The 25,139-nt window shown below is 43.5% G+C and overlaps 1 protein-coding gene across 5 annotated transcripts in view; it reads right to left on the reverse strand.

The window, feature by feature from the left end:
* The window catches only part of STK39 (serine/threonine kinase 39), a 298,211-nt gene that overhangs the window by 108,287 nt on the left and 164,785 nt on the right, over positions 1–25,139 (reverse strand). For all 5 annotated transcript variants that reach the window (XM_075933552.1, XM_025177794.2, XM_075933551.1 and 2 more), the window contains 2 exons: positions 25,038–25,086; positions 24,866–24,931 (listed from right to left, as the gene is read on the reverse strand). In XM_075933552.1, coding sequence (XP_075789667.1) covers positions 24,866–24,931; positions 25,038–25,086 — 115 coding nt within the window. The remainder of the gene's footprint in view (positions 1–24,865; positions 24,932–25,037; positions 25,087–25,139) is intronic.

The raw sequence follows: 25,139 nt of genomic DNA on the forward strand, positions 1-25,139 counted from the left end.
GATATATAGAACAATGTAAACTTTTTAAAACTGAGGAACACCATACAATATTTTTTAATGGGGAACAAGCAGCAAAAAACAACAAAAAAAAACCCAAACCCAACCACCAGTCCTGGGAACTGAAATGAGCCACAACTTCCCCCCCCCACACCAAGGAAGACTACCCTAACAACAGTATGGTACATGGGGCTAGAAACGCAGACCACAAAAAAAAGTAAGGATAATAATAAACAAATGCTAAATAAGGTCATGTGTCTGGCCAAGAGGGAGGGTAGAGGGGTGGTCTTGGCGCTGAATGTCTGGCCAGGAGCGGGTGGGTATTGGGCAGGGTGTCCAGCCAGGAGGGAGGGTGCAGGAGGGGATTTGGGGCAGGTTTTCAGAGCAAGCTGGCAGGGGGAGGGAAGCGGAGAGGGGGGCCACGTATCTGGCTTGGCACCCCACTGGCAGGGCGAGGGGGCGGGGAGTAGAAACCCCAACCATCCCCGCCAGATTAAACTCTGCCACTTCGCCAGCAGGCTGGGGAGGGGCGCAAGGGCGAGAGGGCGAGAGAGAGAGAGAGAGAGAGAGAGCGCGCGCAGCAGCACATGGGGGGCAGCAGAGTCTGAGCTGAGGGGAGAGGGGCAGCAGAGCCCGAGCACACCCCAAGGGGAGGAGGGCAGCAGAGCCTGAGCCAGGTTCCCCGCAGGCGGCAGTTTTACAACGCCGAGGTCCAGGAACAGCTCCTCAGCTCTGGTCACCCCTCCCCCTCCAAGCAGCAGCAGCCGCTGTAAAAGCTGCCACCTGCACACGTGGAGGAGGAGGCGGCTGCATAGCACCGGAGGCCCAGTGGGACAGGGGCCATCCTGCGGGCTGGGGAGGAGGCAGATGCAGCAGGCGCTATAAGGGCTCTGCAGGAGACAGGGGAGGCAGAATTTTTCGGGGAACCCTGAGTTCCACTTCACGGAACCCCAGGTTTCTGCAGAGCACTGTTTGGGAAATTCTGCCCCAAGGAAAAGCGGAGCAAAAAAACCCAAACAGAACACAGTTTAAAAAACGCCTATATATAGAGTATGTAAGATTTGTCATACAAGCTAGTCTGTGGTTGGACCTCTGTGTCATATTAGCAGTTCACTACTCTGTGTCTAACTCACCAGGCCTAGCGCACACTACACCTAACACACTGTTTAATCTGTATCGTATACTAACAGCTAACACCCCAAAATTCTTGTGTGATAGATACATGGAGAGTATACATAGAGTAATGGATGTGCTAGAATTATATTCTTAAAATGTTTTTGGCAAGGAATGCATAAGCACTCTGCTTTAGACAAGAGAATGGAACATGTATTTGCCTGACAACCATGCAGGTCAGACAAGCAGACATAATGAGAGAACATTCACATGCGAGGTAAATAAAACCATCCAACTAGCAAATGTGGGAAACTGTAAAGGCATATGATCTGAACATCAAATGATGAGAAGTTGAACCAATTGATTGTGTCCAGTAATACTGTACTACAGGGCTACTCAACTTTGGAAGCTCTGGGGGCCACAATGATACAACACATACCAAGGGCGGCAACTTAAGTATGGTTGCATATAATGCAAATATCTTCTTTCACACTGAGGAGCATGAACACAAAGCATTTCCAACAATAACCCTGCACCTCCTCCCTGGAGGCTAGAAACGCCAACACCCTGTACCCATCTGTTTCAGCCAGCCAAGGAAGGGAGGGGAAGAGCAAGAGCAGATGCTGGGGGGAGCCAACTTAAAAGCCAGTTCACCCCAGCACTGTCTCAGTGGGGGGCAAAGGAGGCAGGGGGGTAGCAGGGACTGGGCATGAGCCGGGAATCAGCTGATTCCCAGCTTGCGCCCAATCCCAGATGCTGCCCCTCTGCTTTTTAAGGCTAGTGCACACCGGTGGGGACCTGGCACAAGCTGGGAATCAGCTGGCCTGGCTCATGCCAGGTTCTCACTGCTGCACTTCAGCCTTTTAAATGTATTAAGAGCATGATGGCTCTTCATACATTTAAAAGGCAGAGCCACAGTGGGGTTAGCTCCTGGGGCCTAGAGCTAACTCTGCTGTGGCTCTCCCGCGTATTGACTAATTAACTAGTTGATGAAAGTCCACCAACTAGTTGATTAAACTAATTTTTACATCTCTAACCACCTTGCATCTGCCCTAGTCCCAGTATAGTTCTGACCCATAGCTATGCTAGCTCCTCTCCACAGTTTTTGGACCACAGCACCTTCTAGCTGTCCCTGTGTTTTCCTACTTTTTTCCTCCCTCTGCTGAGAACAGGGAAGTCTGCTTGTCTAGCTGTTCCAGAGGCTGCCCAGTCTTCCCTGTTCTCAGCAGGGTACTAACCTACAGAAATTTCCTAGCTCTGACTGCCTTTAGCGATCCCTGGCTAAAACCCCACTCGGCACAGTCAGTTTCCCAGTGGCTGAGGATGTATCTTCATTGAATCTGGTTATTGCAAGTGCATACTTGAGCTCCTGGGCTCAACCTTGTTACATTATCACAGAAAACACATCAAGAAAATACAGTTTCCCACATTTCTGCTGTCAGAATCCCAAGATAACCTTTAGTGTCTAGGACTCATGTGACAAGCAGAGCAATAGGGTCTCTCTCACTCACACTGTGATCAGGCGCACCATTATGTCTTTCCTTCTGGCCCTTCAAGTTCGACTTAACCCTCTTCTGTTTGAGCTGGTTGTATGCGCCCTGGTCAACTTGCTCCAGGACTATAACCTCTCAGATACCTGACCTCCAGCTCTATCCATCTGGCCTCCCCTTGCAGCCTTTTCCACTACCACCTGCACAACTCTGGATGTTTCCCCATTGCTGAGGCATCTAGAGAAGCAATCTGCTTGGTCCCCTTGCAGGGAATGCAGGAGAAAGAGGGACTCCTTCTGGGCCCCTATTTGGAGCAAGTGTCCTATGTCAGACAATTGCCATACGACCATTAGGCTCAGATTTCTTCTGAGGGGCTGCTGACAGATTTTCCCCTCCTACACAAATAGCTCTTCTAATTGCTTCTTGGTGAGCTCAGCATAGGTTTCTTTGCTCTTCTTGCCTTTGTTGCTCCTCATTTTTGTACTTTCCTTTGCTCTATTTCCTCATCAAAATAAATGGAAAATAAAATGATAACCTATAACTGTTCCCAGACATCTCACTTGAGAAATCACAAGTTATTTTATCAGTGCTTATGTGTATACCTCGGTTAAAGGGCAACCTGCATGTAAACCTTGTTTGACTCTGCCAGTGTGACACTTTGGGCTTCTACCCAGACCAATAAGGGGTTGTGGCACCACGTGCCCAGCAACTCCAGATCCCCTTTTCAGGGGTGCTAAAACAATGTGTATAGTGCAGGTGTTGAGAGTTGTTTAACCAAATTGTAAAGTGGTTGAAACCACTTCAAACCAGGATGTGCTGCAGCACACGCCACATTTCTAGCTCCAGCACTACACTGTTTCTGCTGGAGTGGGGGCTGCTCGGGTCTAGGCTGGGAACCACAGCAGCATACCATTTAAAGCACCTAGAGTTGCAGGGCAGATGGTGACAAGCTATTATAAGTCAGGGATGAACCCAAATGAGTCACTGTGGTTCAATAGGTCCTGATAGCCCATCAGTGGCTGAGATTCATACCTATAGTTTCAGGGACAGTGGAAGTTCACTGCAGTAGACAAACAATTGTGTAGCCTCTTACAAGGAATGGGGAACACCTTCCTGGTCTCTACAGCAGTATGCTTGTGTGTGAAAGCGAAAAAGAATTGTTGATGTGAAGTGAACGGATAAATACCATTAATCAGAGTTACTCAACCCTTGCTAATATGCAGGTATATTATTTAACCTTGACCTCCAACCACAAACTCTGAGTGCTTCTAGGTTAGCCATGTATCCCAGGTATTTGTACAACTCTTATTGTCACAGTCCCTGGATGCCAAAGGTCTCTTACTTCAAGGGAAGTGAGAGAATCAAGATTACAAATAAGAGTCAAGTCCTGCTGCATCAGGACTTCTGAGATATAAGCCTTTGTTTGTTGAGAATTTCTTCACATGCCCATATGTTCTCATATTATGAGGACAGAATTAGAAAGGAGACACCATTTATTTTTCATGAGAAACAGATGGTGATGTTCATTAAACATTTTAGAGACACCAAGTAGTCTTGTCTTCTCTTGATATATAGGAAATTTATATTTCAGCTACAGCGAATGCCCTTGAATTCATGGGAAGGGGCAGGTATGGAGGAAGACTCAACTAAACTCCTGCCAGATCTGCCTGGAGTATCTAGCATTGTTCCCTCCTCCCTTTTAACTGGAAGACAACCAATATTATTCTGTGACCTGCATCAATCTATAGAAGGGCTCTCTGGTCTTACATTATGGATGCACTACATGCTATTAATCAACTAGCTGTGTTGTTCTTGCACAACAGGAGACAGAAAATGCCTTTCAGTCAAATTCCTATTGATACCCTTCTGCACTTCACCCATTACTAGATTACTCAAAATATCCAGAGAGCAGTGATCACTCACTGGAAAGCAGAGTGTGGAAGGAAATTACCTCACAGTTTCCTCTGAGCAATAAAATGCTCCTATTTCATCCCTTATTGTTCAAAAGTCAATTCAAAACACACCCTTGGTCTATAACTGTATCTTGTCTAGCCTACATCTTGAACACACTCCCAAACATCATGGCTCATGGACAGATTAATACAAAAGAAAGCTTTTGCTGAACATCACAATTCCTGTCACACTTCTTCAGTTGTGGTAAATTTCACTTTCCAGGCTTTCCAGTGAAGCACTTTTCACCATTACTAAATTCATTTTATAAAGAGAAGACTTTCTATAAACATGTCTTTAACCTCTTGATGTTGTATGTATAGAAAGGGTGTTAATATTCTCAATAGGAAAGACCTTATGCATCAATAAACAGTACTGAAAAGAAAGTGTTGCTGCTCAAGACAGACAAAAAAATTAATATTTTTTTAAAAAAAACTACTGATGATTAAGTGCCTGCAGTTTGTGTCTGGGATTAATCTCTGAGAAGCCTTTTGTGCAACAATCATTGGAGAATTTCACAACTCAATTCTTCCATTCATGGCTTTTGCATCAGGGTGTTGTCATAACATTATCATTCCAAATAAGGTTTCCTCTTCCTCTGGGGGGGTATTCACTTTATTATGGAAGTAGTTTTATCTGAACTATTGTGCGCATAATTCTCAGTCTAGAAGGCCCCTTTACACAACTTCAGCAATGTAGCTAATGCCTTAATGTAACTGAGAATAGAATCTTAATCTTTTAATAGACCATTTGGTGTACAGTTCATTGACAGATGCTACAAACACCCTGCCTTATATGTGATCTATTAATGTTGGTAGCTTACTGAAAGTAATTTGCAATTCAGAAAGAGGTGAATGACACTTGACATATATGGCACATTCACAGTCTCCATTTTTGTATGTTCCAACAGATCCCATGATGCAGCAGCATGTAATTGGCATAACAGTGAAGAGCCTTGCCAGAGTGTTTGTGAATGTATGCCAAATTTCAAAGATAAGTCAGGCTCAGAAAGGTACGTACATAAATCCTTGTTTGATTAAAAAAAATGGGAATTCCAAACAAACCAGACACCAGCTCTTTGATGCACTAGTTTAGTCAGGAAGTGGCAAACATCCTAGCTACTCTCAGATTATACAACTATGCAAATTTAATTAGATTTAAAATGCATGCTCTGATAATTGATAGCAAATAGGCCAAACCTTATGTGAGGTGATTTTCTGAAATTAGTTGGGATACCAAAAGGAATTTGAATATTTGAAGTATTTATGACTTTTGAACTTCACAGAATGTCTACCAAGAGACTACTCTGTCAAGGTCATTCCTGCAATAAGGCTCTCCTTTGTTTGTTAATTATGAAAGGGAATAGCTGTTCTCTACATATTTTAGGTGGGAATTTACATAGCTAGTTATATTCAGGACAGCTTGAATATGGGATAAATCTGGCCAAAGAATTGCAGTCTTAGTAGTTTGGAAATTATCAATTCTAGGGATATAAGTTCTCATAGTATCCCTGTCTCAAATTGTCCAAATTAGTATATTTATCTTTGTCCAAAAAGTTGAGTGAGCTCAGCTTTGGAATCTGATGTGATAATATACCCAGTATGTGTTAGGTTAACTATTTTACAGAAAGATTTATGCAAGAATTAGGACATCATAAAAAGCATTTCTGACTTGGGTTCTTACCATTTGTATAGGACATTGCTTCTCAGAGATGGCAGATAGTATAGAAGAGCAACTTCTTCAGATATACATATGCCAGGTTGTTCAGTGACTTGATCCTTGCCATTAATGTAAAGGTTATACAAATGTGAGCATGTTAATAAGATGTTCAGGGAGGATAAAGACATGCAAGTATTTAATATCTGCCAATACAAGTTTATGGTCTTCTCACTGGAATCAAAACACTGTTGTCCAATTCCACTGTAAGTCACCCACTGCTCAGAAATAATTTCCAGGCCAAGACTTGCCCCCACAAAGCATTCTTCAATGTTACTGGGAGACATACTCTGAGGGCAAAGTTTTGTCTTTTAAATTAGTCCATTGTTAATGATCTATTGCAAACACCACATACAAGGTATGAATACATGGACTCTAATCAGCTGGGACACATTTTTCCTTTTGGAGAAACATGCATACCTGACTGAAGTCTAGTGCTAGATTAACAAAGAGGGGAAAAAAAAGAAAAAGAAAGATAATCATAGGTTTCATCTTCCAGGAATTATGCTAGCATATTTACATTATTTGGTATTTTCTCCTCCCTTGGAGTACTAAATTAGTCCCCTCAGCCATAATGGCATAGCTCAGGACAATTAGCTGCAAATCACAAACATGGCCATATGGAAAAACCCCTCTCTCTCCCCCTCTCTCTTTCTTTCCCTTTTAATGCCTCATAGTTCATCTTCCTCCCCTCCCTTCTTTTTTTTTTTTTTTTTTTTTTTAAAAAGCAGAGATCCAGCGAATACGTCCACATTTCTAGAGAAGCGGGGGCAGGGAGCATAGAGGTCCACATACTTTATAAATAAAGTGGAGCAGAGATTGAAAGCAAACAGTACCTGTGGACTTAAATTAAATATACTGCATTAGAACCAAGAACCTCACTGCCCATAGCACTTAGTATGATTTTTATTTTGAGAATGGAGGATCATGGCATACACCAGCATAACCCAGGGCCACATCACATCTCTTCTGTGAGCATGGCATATGTTATTCAATGGAGAGCAGCCTCCACTGCATCACTCTCCTTTCTCTGCCTTTCTGTGGGGGAATCCTGTGCTGAACTAGGCTGGCCACACAAGCGGCATTCTGTCCTCAACACTAAGAAATGTGGGTGAGTTTATGTGAGTTAAACTTATTCATCTTTCAACTCTGTTTCTGGTCCCATGCAATCAGTAATGTAGGGTAAGGAACACGTGTTGGGAATCAATGTATGTTCCTGATTATACAACCTCTCAAATCAATTATTCATTGTTCAGTTTTAATTTATAAAAATGTTTATATAAAATTCTGGATTTAATTAAGGCCATTGGGGAAAGTCTAGAATTTAAAAGGCTAGTAAGGAAGTATACGGGCATGAAAAGCTGTACTTGAGTTCATGCAACGTAAGATGTAGAGCAAATGGATTGTCTGGAACAAGGGAAAACAAAGGCAGGCTAGAACCTGTAGCCAGACAGACCAACCCCCCATATCATCCATCTTATTTGCCTCTCTGAAGCATACAGGGCAGAGAAGGAGCAGTAAAATCAGCATAGTCTATGCTGGTTCATCTGATCCTGAGAAGCTGAAAAAACAGATATGTGGAGAGAGAGCGATTAAGTCAATAAGCTGGCCTCGAGGCTGCGAGAACTGCTCCGGCTGGCCCCCATGTTGATTCGAACACACACACAGTCCCTGGGAGAGGAATTTCCCACTGAGAAAAGAATCCCCAGTAATTCCAATTTAGTTATCTCTCTTACAAGTATAAATTAAGTTCACAACTCCCTTGTAAGAACTGGTCTCACAAAAGACAGACCAGCCCCATTTGGCATGACAGATAAGAAAGAGAAATACGTGACCCAAAATGGGTATAAAAGATGGGTCCAGCACACACTCACTTTGAGTGTCATTCTACCCTCTACCTGCTGGTCGGGTTAGGTGTTTGACCTCCCGAGGTTTTATGGGGACGCCCACCTCGTATTTTCGTCTTTCCTAGGAATTGAGGGACCGGCCCTGGCCTGACATGCTGGAGTCGAGAGGCACAGAAGGGGGTAAAAATTGTACCTGGATGTGGTCCTATGTCTTAAGTGTACACATAGAAAGAGTAAGCTGTTAGTTGGTACCATTATTTCTATTTTTCTATCTTTATCTTCTTTGTAACCATTTTTAAGATCTATATTTTGCTAGCAGTTAATAGAACAATAGCCATTGCAACCATATGATTTATAAGCTTCCTCAATAAACCTGTAACTGTTTAAGTTTTAACCTGACTCCTTCAGTTGCTGTAACAGAACCAAGCACAATTTAGAAGAACTTCAGCTGGTCATTAGGGACAGATATAGGGAGAGCTTGGGCATTTGGATTTGTGTCACACCCAGGTGGCAGAATCCACTGGGGCACCTTTCAGTCTTTCCCCAAGGCTGCCCGCTGCGAAGGAATTACGAATTCTAGCAGCTGAAATCTAAGGTGTAATAAGCTCTTCCTATAAACTCGGGGCGTCTGAGAGCCTGTTGGCTGCCCTCTGCGACGGGACCCCGGTCCTAGCAGTAAAGTCACAGATGTTAAACTATTTTTCGGGGCGCCCTCCAGCCTCCTAGGCTGCCCACTGCAACGAGACTGTGTCTCAGCAGTTGAAGACTTGGGTGTAACACACACACACTGCCCTGACCGTCAGCTGACAGAACCAGGAGAGAAAGGGACCAAAAATAAATAGAAAGAGGGAGTAAAGAGGTAAACTCTAATTGTCCCTACTGACTGAGTCACCATTATAACAATCTACTTGCTCCTCTTTCTGATTGTCCAGAGTGCTCACTTCTCCAGCCTTCTCAGTTCCTTTTTTCCTTAATGGACAATGTATTTTACACTCACCAGCACCTTTTCACCCTGCTCCCAGATTAGTTTTCACAGCACTTGTTTAACATGACAATAGACTGCACTGATAAGCAAAATATTTCACGAGTTCTCCAGGAAACATGGAACACTAGCACCACAGTGAAGGGCTACATCTATGTGAATGTATGGGTATGTCTACACTACCACCCTAGTTCGAACTAGGGTGGTTAATGTAGGCAACCGAAGTTGCAAATGAAGCCCAGGATTTAAATATCCTGGACTTCATTTGCATCTTACCGGGTGCCGCCATTTTTAAAGCCCCGGTAGTTCAGACTCCGTGCCCGCGGCTACACGCGGCACGGAGTAGGTAGTTCGGATTAGACTCTCTCGTGGAACAAGGAGTAACGGTAGTTCGGATTAGAGAGCCTAATCCGAACTACCAACTCCGTGCCGCGTGTAGCCGCGAGCACGGAGTCCGAACTACCGGGGCTTTAAAAATGGTGGCGCCCGGTAAGATGAAAATGAAGCCCGGGATATTTAAATCCCGGGCTTCATTTGCAACTTCGGTTGCCTACATTAACCACCCTAGTTCGAACTAGGGTGGTAGTGTAGACATGCCCTATGAGAACAACAGAGATGCAGGGATCACGACTATTTGCAAGAGTGAGACAAGACAACATTTATGTAAGCCAGGAGACTAAAGGATTGCTTGCAATGCAGCCAGCTAAAGTTGTTTAGCCCTGCAAGATAATTAAGTGTTGATATGCAAATACAGCTCATGCTGGGATGGGAAAGGAAGCTGGGGCTGATGGAGGATCGGTTGTTAGAATGGAAGTGGTGTATTGTAACTTATTTGGGCTGTTGAGGGGGTCACAAACCAGACTGACTGCATATGTGGGAACCGTAGAATACAACACCGATGCTTGCAGGAGAGATACCATCATTGTAAGGGGTCTCAGATAAACAAACCTCCCCCTTCCAGAGTTGAGTGAACTGAGTTGAGGGGAAAGGGCTTGAGCCAGCCTGCTTCATACATGCCAGGTATGAGCTGTAAGAATGGTTCAACCTGTTTCTTCCCCCTCCCTTCCCTTCCCCCCCGTTCCAAGGATAGGCCTAAAGCAGACTCCATCAGGAGTCTTTTTGTTATTCCACTGGAAGATGGAATCTTTTGGCCAGCCTAGGTGGTAGTTAGAGTTGAAACCACTAAGAGCTGAAGTCACTGGTTTGGCCTGGAGCCAGACCCATTGCGAGCGGCAGGCAGGCAGCAGCAAAAGTGGCTGGCAGAGCAAACAGACCACAGGAGCAGCACAAAGGTAGCATGGCCTCAGGCTCAATGAGTAGAGTCATCAGGATGATGTGTCAGGGTCTGCACTGACTGGACAGAGCTGTAAGTGGGGCTTTTGAAGTGGGGTATGGAGAAAGTTTGGGTAAATGAATGGAACCCTTACATGGTTGGACTAGTGAGCCTGAGCAGCAAAGGACATTGCACAAGCCATTTGAGCTGGGATGGTTACTCATGGGGGGTTATGAACTGTTCGTGATATTTTCCCAAGCTAATGCCATGTGACCTCTCTCCCGCTTTCATTAAAAGTTTCTTTTCTACACTCAGACTCTGTACTTGTGAGTGGGGAAGCATTGCCTCTCAGAGGTGCCCAGGGGTGCGTGAATTTCCCAGGCTACTGGGTAGGGAAGTGTGAGATGGTTCTGTGTGAGATGAATGAAAAGGGTCCCCCAGATATTGAACCCGGCCCTGGCTGCTGTAATTAATTAATTAATTTATTTAATTAATATGATTGAAGGTGGAAGAGCTTTAGCAGCCACTCAAATACTGACATTATCATTTTCATACTCCACATGGAGACACTGTGAAGAAGTGTAGCAAGAGAGAAGGCATGGCCTGTGAGGGGATTAAAACACTCAGGAAAACTACAACTAGTCAAAAGAGAATAAACGCAAGTTTGCACTTCAAAAAAAAACCAACACTTATGTGGGTATAACTGTGTTACTGGTGTGTATTTTTCCCACACACGACTGACAGATATACCAAAATCATTTTGTAGCATAGACCTGTCTTAAGAATAAGACATATTGGGGGGGGGGGGGGACCTAGGTTTTTACTCTGAAGACATATAATATCCTCTCTTCCTCCCACAATATGTTCATCTATGCCACTTTCAGAAAATTAATCACTGTTCACCTAGCCCTAGGTTAAAAAAAAAACCCTCCATCTGTAACTGTTTCATAACTTCATGAACTACTTTTGTCAGTCTCCATAAACGATTTGCAAGACTTACGTTTCCAAGACATTCATACATCCTTATGTCTCCTTTTGCAGTAGATGAGACCTTCCAAACAAGGGATCATGGAGACTGCAGTTCTCACGAAACTGAAGTGGCCCAGTGTTTACTGTCCTAAGCCCTATCTTCAAATTTAAAAATTGTAATTATTTGGTGTGATGTGCTACAGGACACTTAGCGTCAATACTGAAACTTCACTAAATATGGAAATCCTGAGAATTCTGAAATGGCATCGAGCAGAGTTAGGTGCAAGAGGAAACAAAGACTAAGTCATAGTCAGTGGTGCTTTCTGCTGACAGCCATTATCCACAGGCAGACATTGCAGTGTGTGTCACTTTGGGGTTATTAGTAATAAAGTTAGGGATGTTAAGAAGCATGTAATTCATTAATTGTATAGTCAACAAAAATGTTGTTGACTACATGATGGATCAATACTGGTTAGCACTGCACCACAGTCCTGGCTTGTGGTCCAGCAACTACCCCCCACTGTGGCTCTGCACCAAGGGCACCATTTTGGGGGGTAGCAGGCAGCAGCCATGTGCTCTGAGATGCGGCTAGTTTTTCATCCCATTTCCTGGACTAATCAGGGAGCCCGGGGACAGTGCATGCATGGAATGCAAGTCTCACACCTGGCTGGTAAACTCCCTTCATTAGCTAGGTGCAAGAGGCATGCATGGAATGCAAAGACTTGCCCCACTCCCTGATAGTCCAGGGAACGGAATGAAAAGCAAGCTGCATCTTGGAGCGCTGCTGCCCCTCCTACCCTCCCAAAATGGCAACTTTGTTCTAAACTAAGTATTTTAGGAGCCAGTGGGCAGGCAGCTTGACTCAGACCTGGCTTGTGCTGGGTCCTGGGAGCTACTCCCGCTGCAGGGCTCTGCAGGAAAAGTATTTTAGGCATTGGACGGGCTGGCAGGCAGGCCTGGCTCCTAAAATACTTTCTCCTGCAGAGCTGCAGCACGGTTAGCTCCCAGACCCAGCGTGAGCCGGGACTGCACCAGACTGCTGGCCAGCCCGCTAAAAAGATTACTAGCAGCAGGGGAGATGCGTGTAGCCGATAGCATTAACCAATAACTATTCACTTATCAGTTGATCCACTACACTATTGCATCCTTAAATAAAGTATTCACTGTGCTGCAAGAACATTTTTAAAAAGTTATCACTGGTTTCACTGCTCACAGAAGCAGTGATTACCATGGCCAGATGACTACTAATAAAGAATTTTCCTGTTGCAACCATGCGCCCTTCTGCTCATCTGCACCACAACAAACCACTTCACAGCCAATAGCTTTACAAATATTGAAGTACTGCAGAAGAGGTTCATGTTTCCCTCTAGCAAACAAGGAAGTGTTGACTCGTGATATTAATGGTAAGGCTAAGTACTAATACTACATACAAAGGTTCTGAACAAGAGATTGCCATTGGTCCTCTTTGTTTTCTCTACAAATGGCTGTCCAGCTTTCCTTTAGATCTTTGCCCAATCAACCTGCTTACTCTGTCCCCAACTCACAAAGCTCAGTCTCAAGGCTCCATGTTGCTCCATATTACATAGCTTGTGTGTAACGAGAGCCGAATGTTTCTCATGGTTTTTAGAATGCATGCTTTGTGTTGGAAAAGCAGAATTAAGCCAGGTGTGTTTATACTCGAACTTAGGTTTCTGTTACTGTCACTTTATCTCAAGTGTTCACTAATAATGTAGTACTGATTTGTCAAGAAATGTTTCTCCATTTGTTAGTTCCACTACTTACAATTCCATTATTGTCATTTTTAAAACCAGAAGGTCTTCCATGTTTCCAATTCATATTCTTTCATTGAAATAGTTCATCTTTTACAGAAGAATTGGCAGTTTAAGTCCTTAGTGTAGTGGAAACTGAATACTTTTCTGGGTGAAAAAAAAACCCACAAAAAACAACCAGCTGGGGTCGGGGCAGCCCGTGCATGCTGACCCAGCAGTGGGGTTGTGCTGCAGCAATCCGACGTGGGGCTATGTGCCTGCCCATCAGTGGGGACAGAGCCATGGCAGTTTGGCTGGCAGTAAGACCAGGCTGTGGCAGCCCTGAGCACAGGAATCCCAAGCTAACTATTCTCATGGCACCCCCTAGTGACTAATTCATACATGTGAACAGAGCTATTCGTTTGTTTTTTCCCCAAGTCCAAGTAAAGTACAGTTGGACCTCCCTGGTCTAGCACTCTCAGGACCTGAGTGGTCCTAGAAGGAATTTGCTGGACCAGGGAAGGTCCCTTGCTACCAGCCCCCTCAGTCTCCCTGCCTCCAGCTCCTTCGGCCCTGCAGCTCGCTGGGCGACACAGCTGCTCCAGCCCTGCTACCATAACTGCTGCTCCTGCTGACAAGGCAGTATGCAGCCCTGGCCCTGCTGCTGGCCAGTACACGGCCCCGATTGGGCTGCTGACCTGCAGCCATGACCCAAGACAGGCTTCCCCTGCAGGGCTGCCACAGCCTGGTCTTATTATCAGCCAGGCTGCCATGGCTCTGTCCCCACTGTGAGCAGGCACACAGCTCCACATCGGGTTGCTGCAGCACAACCCCACTGCTGGGTCAGCATGCACAGGCTGCCTCAACCCCACCTGGGTTGCCGAGCTGCCTCTGCCCCACTACCACAGCCAGGCCACTGATGTCTGACCCTGTTATCACCAGTCTCTCCTTCCTGGGGCTTTCAGCTACTTCCCCACCTGTCGACCCGGAGCTCTCTTGTTCAGCAACATCCATGATCTGATGTTGCCAGTTTAGGGAGGTACAACCTGTACTGCAGCCCAGCAATTAAAGATATGAGTGGAAAGAAGCCAAATTAAAGGAGTAACTAATTGCTCAAACAGGTAGTTCAGTCAGTCAAAAGATGGACAGACAAATATTTGTATTTGATAAGTAACTGGAAGTTTATGTTCAAAATTTTCTGATCCCCTTTCCCATGTTTTACCCTTCAGATGAAGTCACAAACCAACCTACCTTTCTTAGAGAATACACAATGATGGAAGCTGAATGTAGCCTTACTTGTAGCTTTCGCTACTGCACCATCGCTTTTAAGGGCCTGATCCTAGAAGCAATACAAGTATAATCTTGACACCACTTAAGATAAATAATAGAACACCCGTTTGCCCCAATAGGGCCCCCATACAAGATATAATGCTTAGTACAGTAAGTGCAACAACTGACTTCAAGCTCTATGCTCAAGCATGTGTTTTTAAGGCTCAGGTCCTAAAAATAAAGACGAGGTTGACAGCAGAATGCAACCTTAACTATAACTATCACTATCATAAAAGAATTACATTAAAGCACAAAGGTTTGAGAATGCTGTGCTAAGTGTCACACTTGAATTCTTTCCTTTGCTACTGAAATAGCAAGTTAATTCATCTTTATTTTATAAGCCAATTCAAATTAAAGCTCTAGTACAATTTTGGATGCTGAAATCTGAAATGTTCATAGTACCTGAGAACAAACATGGGGACCCAAATAGTTTGTAAAGTCGGCGTGTCTGAATCAACTATCAAAAAGAAGCCTGTATTCTGATGAATGCTATAGTATATAACACCCCAGAACCAAAGCCTTTTATAACAATGCTTTCTAGAGCTTCAGAGGGGTAGCAGAGTTTAAAGTTTTCCTGTTACAGACTAACAGTCTGATAGCACTTTAAAGACTATTTTTGTTGTTGTTGTTTTTAAGTTTTCAATGCTTTCTGTAGCTAATTATTTCCACGTCAATATAGAAGGCAGAACCCACTCCATTTTTAATTTGTAGGTAAACCAATAGAATGTAGAATAGTGATAGAGATGTAGCCGTGTTAGTCTGGTGTAGCTGAAACAAAATACAGGACTATGTAGCACTTTAAAGACTAACAAGATGGTTTATTAGATGATGAGCTTTCGTGGGCCATCATTTTTTTTTTTGATCTGAGGAAGTGGGTCTGGCCCACGAAAGCTCATCATCTAATAAACCATCTTGTTAGTCTTTAAAGTGCTACATAGTCCTGTATTTTGTTTCAATAGAATTGAAATACACTGCTGCCCTCTACTGGGCATATTACTAAACTAGAAGGCTAGAAATCCAAACCTCTTCTGTTTATTTGCTTTTTTGATCGAGCTACACATTCCGTATGTATCTGTGCACAAACACTTCGAATAGCCCTGCTAAGCTGGGTGTGTTTTCTTGGAAAGCCGTAAGCAGAGCTGTCATCAAATATTTGTATACCTACTATTCCAACACATCCCAATTCAAGTTCTGCTCCTCTAGTCACCCCTGTTTTAGGAGTTTGTTCCCATCAACCTCTAAATGTTCATCTCCATATTACATTATTCAGTTCTTGAGCCAGACATATTTATGATAGCATGGATGTAAATGAATAATTGTGCCTCTGGCTATTTTACTCCTATAATGTCCAGTTCTACTTCCCCAGCAGTCCCCCAGTACTTCTACAGCACCTCTAACTACATAACTCAGGTCTCAAGAAGTCAAGTTTTGGATTTTTTTTTAAATAAAAATGAAATATTTTGCCTTCTTTTGGTTTCTGAGCCTTAAAGGTATACTTGGGTTATCTTCCCAAGCCTCTCTACAACACGAGCATTAGAACCTCATTCCATTAGTTTTTATGTAAAAAATCTCTGCTTTCATTATTCCTTCATTCCAGAAGCTGGCGCCTTAAATTGTTATATACATATACTATAAGACTTTCAATAACATAGTGAGAGCAATTAACACTGCTTCTGAGTCATCTGCAATTGCAACCCCTTCTGAAGCTCATCTCCTCTGCCCGAGCCTCTTGCCAGTTTAACAAAAACAGTACAAGCCCTCCGCAGACACACCACTTCCCATGCTTTCCAAACTTTTCTTTGTCACGTGGTCCTAACACCAGATTATTTGTCAGAATGAAAGAGGGTTCTTTGGTGGTCCCCATACCAAGTCTGACAGGAACAGAGACCTAGGCCTCCACCATGTTTCACAGCACATTAGGAAGACAGCAGTTGCTGACAATCTACAAAGTTTGAGATTACCCTCCATGCCAATTGTGTAGGTCAGGGGTGGAGAACCATGGCTTACTAGCCAGACTTGGCTCCAGGCTTCCCTTCATCCAGACTGCAGCGATGCTCAGGGCTTCTGTTCCCTCCCACAGCAGGGAAAGCTGGTGCTAGCACTCCAGCCCCACTGCATGTCTGCCTACCTCAGTGTACGCACGCACACCCCAACCCTGCCACAGGGCTGGAGAGCTAGTGACAGCTCATCCTCTGTGAAGGGGGAGGGGAAGAGGGAAGAAGAGGGAAGCCCAGAGTCTTGTCGTGGGTAAGATCCAGTGCCCTGAATGTGTCTGTGGGTCTTGTTTTGTTTCTCAGGTACCAGGCCAGCAAGGTTCCCCCTCCCCTGCACTCCTAGTGTACTTGCATGCTGGGCAATGTCTGTTCAGTGTGGCCTCTTCTAGATGGAAGGGAGTGAGGTTTGTGTGATTCCAAAAAGAGGAGTAATGAGCTACAGAGCAGTCTACCCTCTAACTCTCTGGCTCAAATCCAAACAGAGTGCAAACAGATGATTTTAGGCTTTTAGAAACTTTGTTTAAAAAAAAACAAAAAAAAAACCAACTTATTTTTCAACCAATTATTTAAATTTCAGGAACTGGGCTTCTAAAAGAAAAGTCTCCAATTGCCATGAGATTCAAGATAAAATTAGGAAAAAATAGCAACAGCTAAGGATTTAAATGTAGGTTTATGCCAGTTTCCACGTCAATCAGTTCTTTGTTTCAATCATACAAAGACACAAACAACCCTGGAGTCCATCACGAGCGCCTCTGCTAGAAACATCTAAACAAACTATCAGGCCAACACTGGCACTCAAGAGACAATCACTGTTTCACTGATGTTAAGTATGAAAACCACCACCTATAAAGTTTGATGAAGATAAACACATAGGTGCTTTTAAATCCTGATAAGACAGTATCCAATGGCTGCCATTTTAATTGTGGTACGATATAAAAATCACTTGAACTTCAAGTTTCAGTGAAACATGAACTATCTCAGGCACCAACACTGATGGTGGAGAGCTTCCAAGTTAGAACATAAGAACGGCCGTACTGGGTCAGACCAAAGGTCCATCTAGCCCAGTATCCTGTCTGCCGACAGTGGCCAGCACCAGGTGCCCCAGAGAGGGTGGACCGAAGACGATGATCAAGAGATTGGTCTCCTGCCATCCCTCTCCTGCCTCTGACAAACAAAAGGCCACGGACACCATTTTATCCCCCGGCTAATAGCCTTTTATGGACCTAACCTCCATGAAATTATCTAGCTTCTCTTTAAACTCTAATATAGTCCCAGCCTCCTCTGGCAAGGAGTTCCACAGGCTGACTACACGCTGTGTGAAGAAGAACTAACTTTTATTAGTTTTAAACCTGCTACCCATTAATTCCATTTGGTGTCCTCTAGTTCTTCTATTTAGGGAACTAATAAATAACTTTTCTTTATCAGCCCTCTCCACACCACTCATGATTTTATATACCTCTATCATATACCCCCTCAGTCTCCTCTTTTCTAAACTGAAAAGTCCCAGTCGCTGCAACCTCTCCTCATATGGGACCCGCTCCAAACCCCTTATCATTTTAGTTGCCCTTTTCTGAACCCTTTCCAAGGCCAAAATATCTGTTTTGAGGTGAGGAGACCACATCTGTACACAGTATTCAAGATGTGGGCGTACCATAGTTTTATACAGGGGCAGTAAGATATTCTGGGTCTTATTTTCTATCCCTTTCTTAATAATTCCTAGCATCCTATTTGCCTTTTTGACCGCCGCTGCACACTGTGTGGAAGTTTTCAGAGAACTGTCCACAATAACGCCAAGATCTCTTTCCTGATTTGTCGTAGCCAAATTAGCCCCCCATCATACTGTATGTATAGTTCGGGTTATTTTTCCCGGTGTGCATTACTTTACACTTATCCACATTAAATTTCATTTGCCATTTTGTTGCCCAATCACTCAGTTTGGTGAGATCTTCTTGGAGTCCCTCACAGTCTGCTTCTGTCTTGACTATCCTAAACAGTTTGGTATCATCTGCAAACTTAACCACCTCACTGCTTACCTCTTTCTCAAGATCATTTATGAAAAAGTTGAACAGGATTGGTCTTAGGACTGACCCTTGGGGACACCACTAGTTACCCCTCTCCATTCTGAAAATTTACCATTTATTCCTACCTTTTGTTTCCTGTCTTTTAACCAGTTCTCAATTCATTAAAGGACCTTCCCTCTTATCCCATGGCCATGTAATTTACACAAGAGCCTTTGGTGAGGGACCTTGTCAAAGGCCTTCTGAAAATCTAAGTATACTATATCTACTGGATCCCCCTGGTCTGCATGTTTGTTAACCCCTTCAAAGAACTCTAATAGATTACTAAGACAGGATTTCCCTTTATAGAAACCATGTTGACTTTTGTTCAACAAATTATGTTCTTCTACATGCCTCACAATTTTATTCTTTATTATTGTTTCAACTAATTTGCCCAGTACTGAAGTTAGACTTACCGGTCTGTAATTGCCCAGATCGCCTCTGGAGCCCTTTTTAAATATTGGTGTCATGTTGGCTACCTTCCAGTCATTAGGTACGGAAGCCGATTTAAAGGATAGGTTACAAACCATAGAGAATAGTTGAGCCATTTCCCATTTGAGTTCTTTTAGAACCCTTGGATGAATGACATCCAGTCTCAGAGATTTGTTAACATTAAGTTTTTCTATTTGTTCCAAAACCTCCTCTAATGACACTTCAATCCGGGACAGTTCCTCAGATTCACCACCACAAAGGACGGTGCAGATTTGGGAATCTCCCCAACATCCTCAGCCGTGAAGACTGAAGCAAAGAAATAATTCAGTTTCTCCGCAATGGCTTTATCGTCCTTGATTGCTCCTTTTATAGCTCCATCAGCTAGGGGACCCACAGGTTTTTTAGCAGGCTTCCTGCTTCCTAATGTACTTAAAAAACATTGTTATTTCTTTTTGAGTTTTTGGCTAGCTGTTCCTCAAAATCTTTTTTTGCTTTTCTTATTACATTTTTACACTTGATTTGAAAGTGTTTATGTTCCTTTCTATTTCTCTCACTAGGATTGGACTTCCACTTCTTAAAAGATACCTTTTTGTCCCTCACTGCTTCTTTTACATGGTGATTAAGCCACGGGTTCTAGGGTTTGTCTACGAGCTTGGTTTGATTCTTTAAGGTCAGGATTGGAGAAGACTCAGATTCAATGCCCACAAGTTTTCCAAGGCTCCACAGACAATGTAAATGTCATATTGGGAAAACTATAAACTCCCTGTTTTGGTTTTCACATATCCTAAAACAGGAGTTTAACTCACACACGTCCCAGGGCTCACTTCAATCCTCCTACTGAAATTGCAGGGTCAGGACAAAGTTTATCAGCTTCAAGCCTGTGCTGCAGTGATCTCATTCAATGACCACCCACTTGATAATTCAGACATGATCAATAGCTAATATTCTGGTTGTATGGATTTTTTCCTTTGAAAATAATTTTAGTAATAATGTTGGTTTTCTGTACTAGTTGATCGCACCTTATAATGTATTTTTTTCCTTTCAGCATAATACAGTCTAGCACAAAGGAATCAATACACTTTTCTTGGAGTTGTATTTTATTTAAACTAGCATTTAAATTACTGATGTTGTGACGGCAGACATATACTCAAGTTGGCCAGTTGTGTTCCTGCCTGTCCCAGGATATAACCTCTTACTGGGTTCTTTGGCCTTGAATTATACGCAGTTCTTATATTCCCCTCTTTCTCCCAGTCTTCAACCCACTCAGCGTTCCCTCTTCCTGTAGTTCTCATCCTAGTCTTCCCTCCCCAGTTTTGCCACCACAAGGCTCATCCACTAACTCACTAGCAAACACTTGCATTTTTCTCCCACAAGCCCCATTGGTGGAGGGGAGGGAGAGGAAGAAGTCTTCCAGTGTATTCACCAGTGTTCTCTGAGACAGACACCTCTCCTTTTATAATTGCCTAGATTGAGGGTAAAACCCTATTCCCACTGAAGAATTGCCTATTAGCTTCACTTCAGTGTGATCAGGATGAGCCCAAGTTCTAAAGGGTATTTCTGCTCAAACTGGTCACACAGTTATGTACATGGAAAATATTTTACAAATAGGATACTAATAAAGCCTGATTAAAATACAGTGTAGCTCAACTTGAAATAACCACCCATGGACACAACTGGCAAAAATAATAGAAGAAATCATCTTTAATTGAGTCATTGTGAAAACCACATTCTCTCTCAAAAGAGGAATTTCCTGATTGTACCTATTTCTCCACTTAAACAGTCTTTCTGAGCCTTCCAATCTCCTAATAAAACCATCCCTATTTTGGAAAAGTTACCTGGTAGCTGTCGCCTCATCCAACTCCCTACTCAGCTCTTATGTCTTTCAGTATGGATGCTTCCATTTTCCATCATGTTCCTCAGAGCACCTGGCAGGCCTGCTTTGAACAGGACAATGCTGACTAACTCCTTATCATACGGATTTCTTCACTGCTGTAAAAATCTCAAAAGAAACTCCTGGGACCTGTGTCACCAGTGAGATGGCTGGGATGGAAACAGATGACCAACCAAATTCTGATCCAAATGATCACCCTTTCTCCAGTTACTATTTGAAAACGTTTCAAGAAGAGGGCTAATGACTAAAGATTCCTTTCTGATCACCAATCCATGGCTCTTAGCGCAATTATACCTGTATGATGTCACTTTATTTTCCAGTGTGATCTTTTACAATACAGTCATGTTCTACAATACAATACAAAATGCAACAGGACTTCAGGATACACAGCATTGTTATAAATTCATTTATATTGAGCTGTAATGCCAATAAGAAGTTTTCCACTAGTATTATGCTAATGCCAGTAAATTCAGCACTTATATATAAACTAGATTTATGGTGGAGGAGTGGGGTTGGCAAGATGGAAGACAAGTCATCCTCCTCTTACATGATCAAATTCAGAACATGTCTGGCTACCATTACTACCTGCTGAAAAATGCCAGAAGGGAGGAGATTATTTCAAAATGTAAAGCTAACTAAGGGAAAAATATGCAATGAAGATCAACAAAAAAGAGAGATGGGGAGGCATGACTAGGGAGTGGATACCTACTGTAAATCCAATTTTATAATGTTACAGCTGTTGCAGCCTCATGAATTTCCTGTTTATTTAAAACTGCTGCTTAAATATGGTATCTTTTGAATTATATCAAGCCGATATGAAACATTTAAAATAAAGGAATAGGCACAAACAGAGATGACAGCACAGCAGCCACAAAATAAGAGAGGACATTAGGTGAAGAGAAAAAACTGAAGTAGAATAAGGCTGGAGTTCTGGGCAGTGAAGCAAATTAATCACAAATATTTTAGATGCAACAGAAATTAAATTACTTCAGGGCAACTCCTATACGTGTACTAGCAGGATTGGCATGGATGTCAAATCAATTACAGGCTTTTCACACCAAAATGCATTTTAAATTACTGAGGACATCAATTGCCTTCCCAGCACACAGGTTCTTCAAAAAGTGATTTCTGACTGCCATTTCACACGTTACATAAGCTTAGATGCTCAAATTCAGTTTAAAATTATTTTATAAGTAATCATTTCAATATTGAAATAAGATGCTATAAAATATAAATCTAAGCAGCCAACTAAAAATCACAAGTGAATTAAAGCTTAAATTGACAATATTAATATTGAGGCTTTCAAAACTTTTAAACAATTTAATATTTTAACTAACTAAAAGCTTAAGATTTTTCATGTTATGCTGCTGTTAGCAGATGTTTAATCTACTGGCATCATGGCATTTACTGCCCCTCTCAGGACTTGTTTTTTTGGGTAATCCTAAGGAAGCCAGGTACAGGGCAGTGCTTTATCCTGAATCTGAGAGCAGAAATTCCCAAATTGTGGTCTTGGGAGTACTTGATGGCATTCCTTGGAGAGCACTGTGCTGACTCCTCATTTCCAGAAGAAAGGTTACTTTATGAGATAAAAGTTATACTAAATACTTTCCTAAGGAAAATATTTTGCAGTTGACTCAGATATTATGGGATTGTGGTTGAGATGGGAGGCTGGCCTGCATGGTCAGGAGACAAACTAGTGAAAGATATGGTCCATGCTATAAAGGTTCTGGTCTGAAAAGACAGAAGATGATACCTAGGTGGAAATCAGCATAAACTGAAAAATTCTTTTTTCCTTTTAATGTCAAATTACACCAACTCCTTCCAACACGTGTTGCTGTTACCACATGCTCACTATGTTCCCTCCAAGTGTTCCATTCCTTCTGCCTACTTCTTCCCAACCACTTCTCTTTCTCCTCTAGAATATTATCACCTCTACAAACCCACCCTGCCACAGATCCCGATTGTCTTTCACCAATTTCCAGTAGAGTCTTGTAACCCAACAGGAGCAGACTATATACATTTTAGAACAGGTATAAAAACCACGTGACACTCTCAGGCATTGGTTGGGTCATGTTTTTTCCCTTTTTGGGTACAGATGGTTCCAACTTCGCTCCCCTGCTCCTCCCTTCACCCTGCCTTCACTTCCCCTCCCCCTCAAGCCCTCGTCCTCTGCAGTTCCCACCGCCTCACAATCCTCTGTTCTCCTCTGCTCATCAACATACTCTCCTTGCTGCCCAGCCCCTGTCTGGCCAGGACGCATTGCCCCACCCCTGGTAACACAGTACCCCGAACAGGAATGACTTTGGTGGAGCCTCAGGATTCGAACTCCTGGAAGCAGGACAAAGACTAATTCTAGGCAGAATGAGGCCTGCTGTTGCCAAGGCGGATGGGAGCATCCCCATACTGCTGGCAAGTGGAGAGTGCTCTGGGGTGGCTGGTGCAGGTGCCCTCAGCTTATAGAAAGAAGCAAAGGAAGAACAGCTCCTGAGCCAGCATACAGCAGTCTGAGTGAGTCCTAGCCCTGAAATGCTAGCTAGACGATACCTACAACTGCTTGGCTTTATCCCAGAGATGGAGTGTCTGAGCAAACCACTGCAGTTCCCTTCAAAAAAGACAGCTTTCCTAGGGAGCAGGGCTGAGCTCATCACTTCCTGCAGGTCCTGAACTTCCAAAGGGATGAAAATCCCACTGATCCTCTGGGCATGGAGCACCACACTTGAGCCTGCAGACAGTAACCCCAGTGCCTCTACCCATAGGTCCATAAGCACAATTAACACAATTACAATTGCCAGAGTTGGGTCAGGTATGGAAATAGTTCTATGAGGCTCTGGAGCGATTGCAGTCTAGTCAGGTTAGGGTTTGACTTTAAAGGCGAGGTCTGAGCAGACCTTTCGATTCCAGCACTGCACTTTGTTAGAAAACAAACCTCCTGAATGAATAGCTTAAAGCAGTGGTCCCCAACCTTTTGAGGTTGCCGGGCGCCAGGGGGGCGGGGCCGTTCGCCCGCCGGGCGCCAGGGGGGCGGGGCCGTTCGCCCGCCGGGCGCCAGGGGGGCGGGACACTTGCGCCCCGGGGGCGGCCCCCCCCCATAGCCGCATGCCCAGGGCCGGCGCTCCCCCCTCCCAGCGCCGCGCGCCCAGGGCCGGCGCTCCCCCCACCATGCGCCCGGTGCCAGGCCAGCCCCGAGCACCTGGCGGGCACCTGGAAATGCCCCCGCGGGCACCATAGCGCCCGCGGGCACCGTGTTGGGGACCACGGGCTTGAAGTATATATTTTTTAAAGCAATGAAAAATGCCTGTGCTAAAGTCTCAGGGGCCTCTAACAGCTGTATGAAAACCTCCTGGTTCTTGCAAGTTATATCAGGCCAACAGCCACAAAACTCCTCAAGAAAGTTCCCACCTTTGCCCTTTGAAACCTCATTCAAGTCAGCTTCTCATTAAGCCCAAGACAAGAGCAAAGCCTTGCAGCATGTGGCTCAACAAGGGCTCAGTCTGTTGGCCCAGGGAAGACAGCAAGAGTCTCTCTCTGGAAGTGCCCTGCTGCCAGCTTCTTCCTAACAGAATGACTTCTACTGGAGCCTGTGAGACTTATGATTACACAGAAATGCACAATAACCAGGTAATCCTTTGTAAATATTGTTTGTTGTACTCAACACTATATCTCCTGAATTCATAACTTCATTTTCCCTGTCTGTGGATCGATATGCTCACCGTGTTCAACTCTCCTAATAATGAAGAAATAGCCTACTCGTATAGCTTTAATAATAAATGTAAAGAAACACATACACACACACACACACACACACACACACTTGACTGTCCCCTTTTCAAGTCACAATAGGCAAAGAAGTAAAAGTTACCTAAAACTTTAAGAAATCTCAGTCCCCAAAAGCCATTCATGTAAAATAGTCACCATCTATGAAGGGATTAGTAAGAGAACTGCTACGTTCTCTGACTGTGTTTAAAAAAAAACCCCAACATAAATACAGTGTTTCCCCACATGCTTATGTTTGTCCCTGGACAATAATTACACTCTATTATCTAGAGAGAAAAAAAAAAAAGGTGTGAAAAATCTTACCTTTTTTGCTCTTTGTGCTATATCAGGTGTTCTAGTAAGAAGCTTTTCTATAAGGTATTCTCTATTCTGAAAAAAACCAACATTTGGACAGTTAAACCCAATACAAGGAAAACAGAAGTTTCACATAGATCGTAAGACAAAGGAGATTTATGTGTAGGGAGTAGTATTTTACCTTGGCTTTCTGGAAGAATTTGCATTTTAAAAGTTCTGCTGCTGTGGGCCTGAAAGATCAATAATAAATTAGAGTAGAAACAGAGATCCCCCTAGTGAATAC

Source organism: Pelodiscus sinensis, chromosome 7, assembly GCF_049634645.1.
Source record: "Pelodiscus sinensis isolate JC-2024 chromosome 7, ASM4963464v1, whole genome shotgun sequence".
NCBI classification, from domain to species: Eukaryota; Metazoa; Chordata; order Testudines; family Trionychidae; genus Pelodiscus; species Pelodiscus sinensis.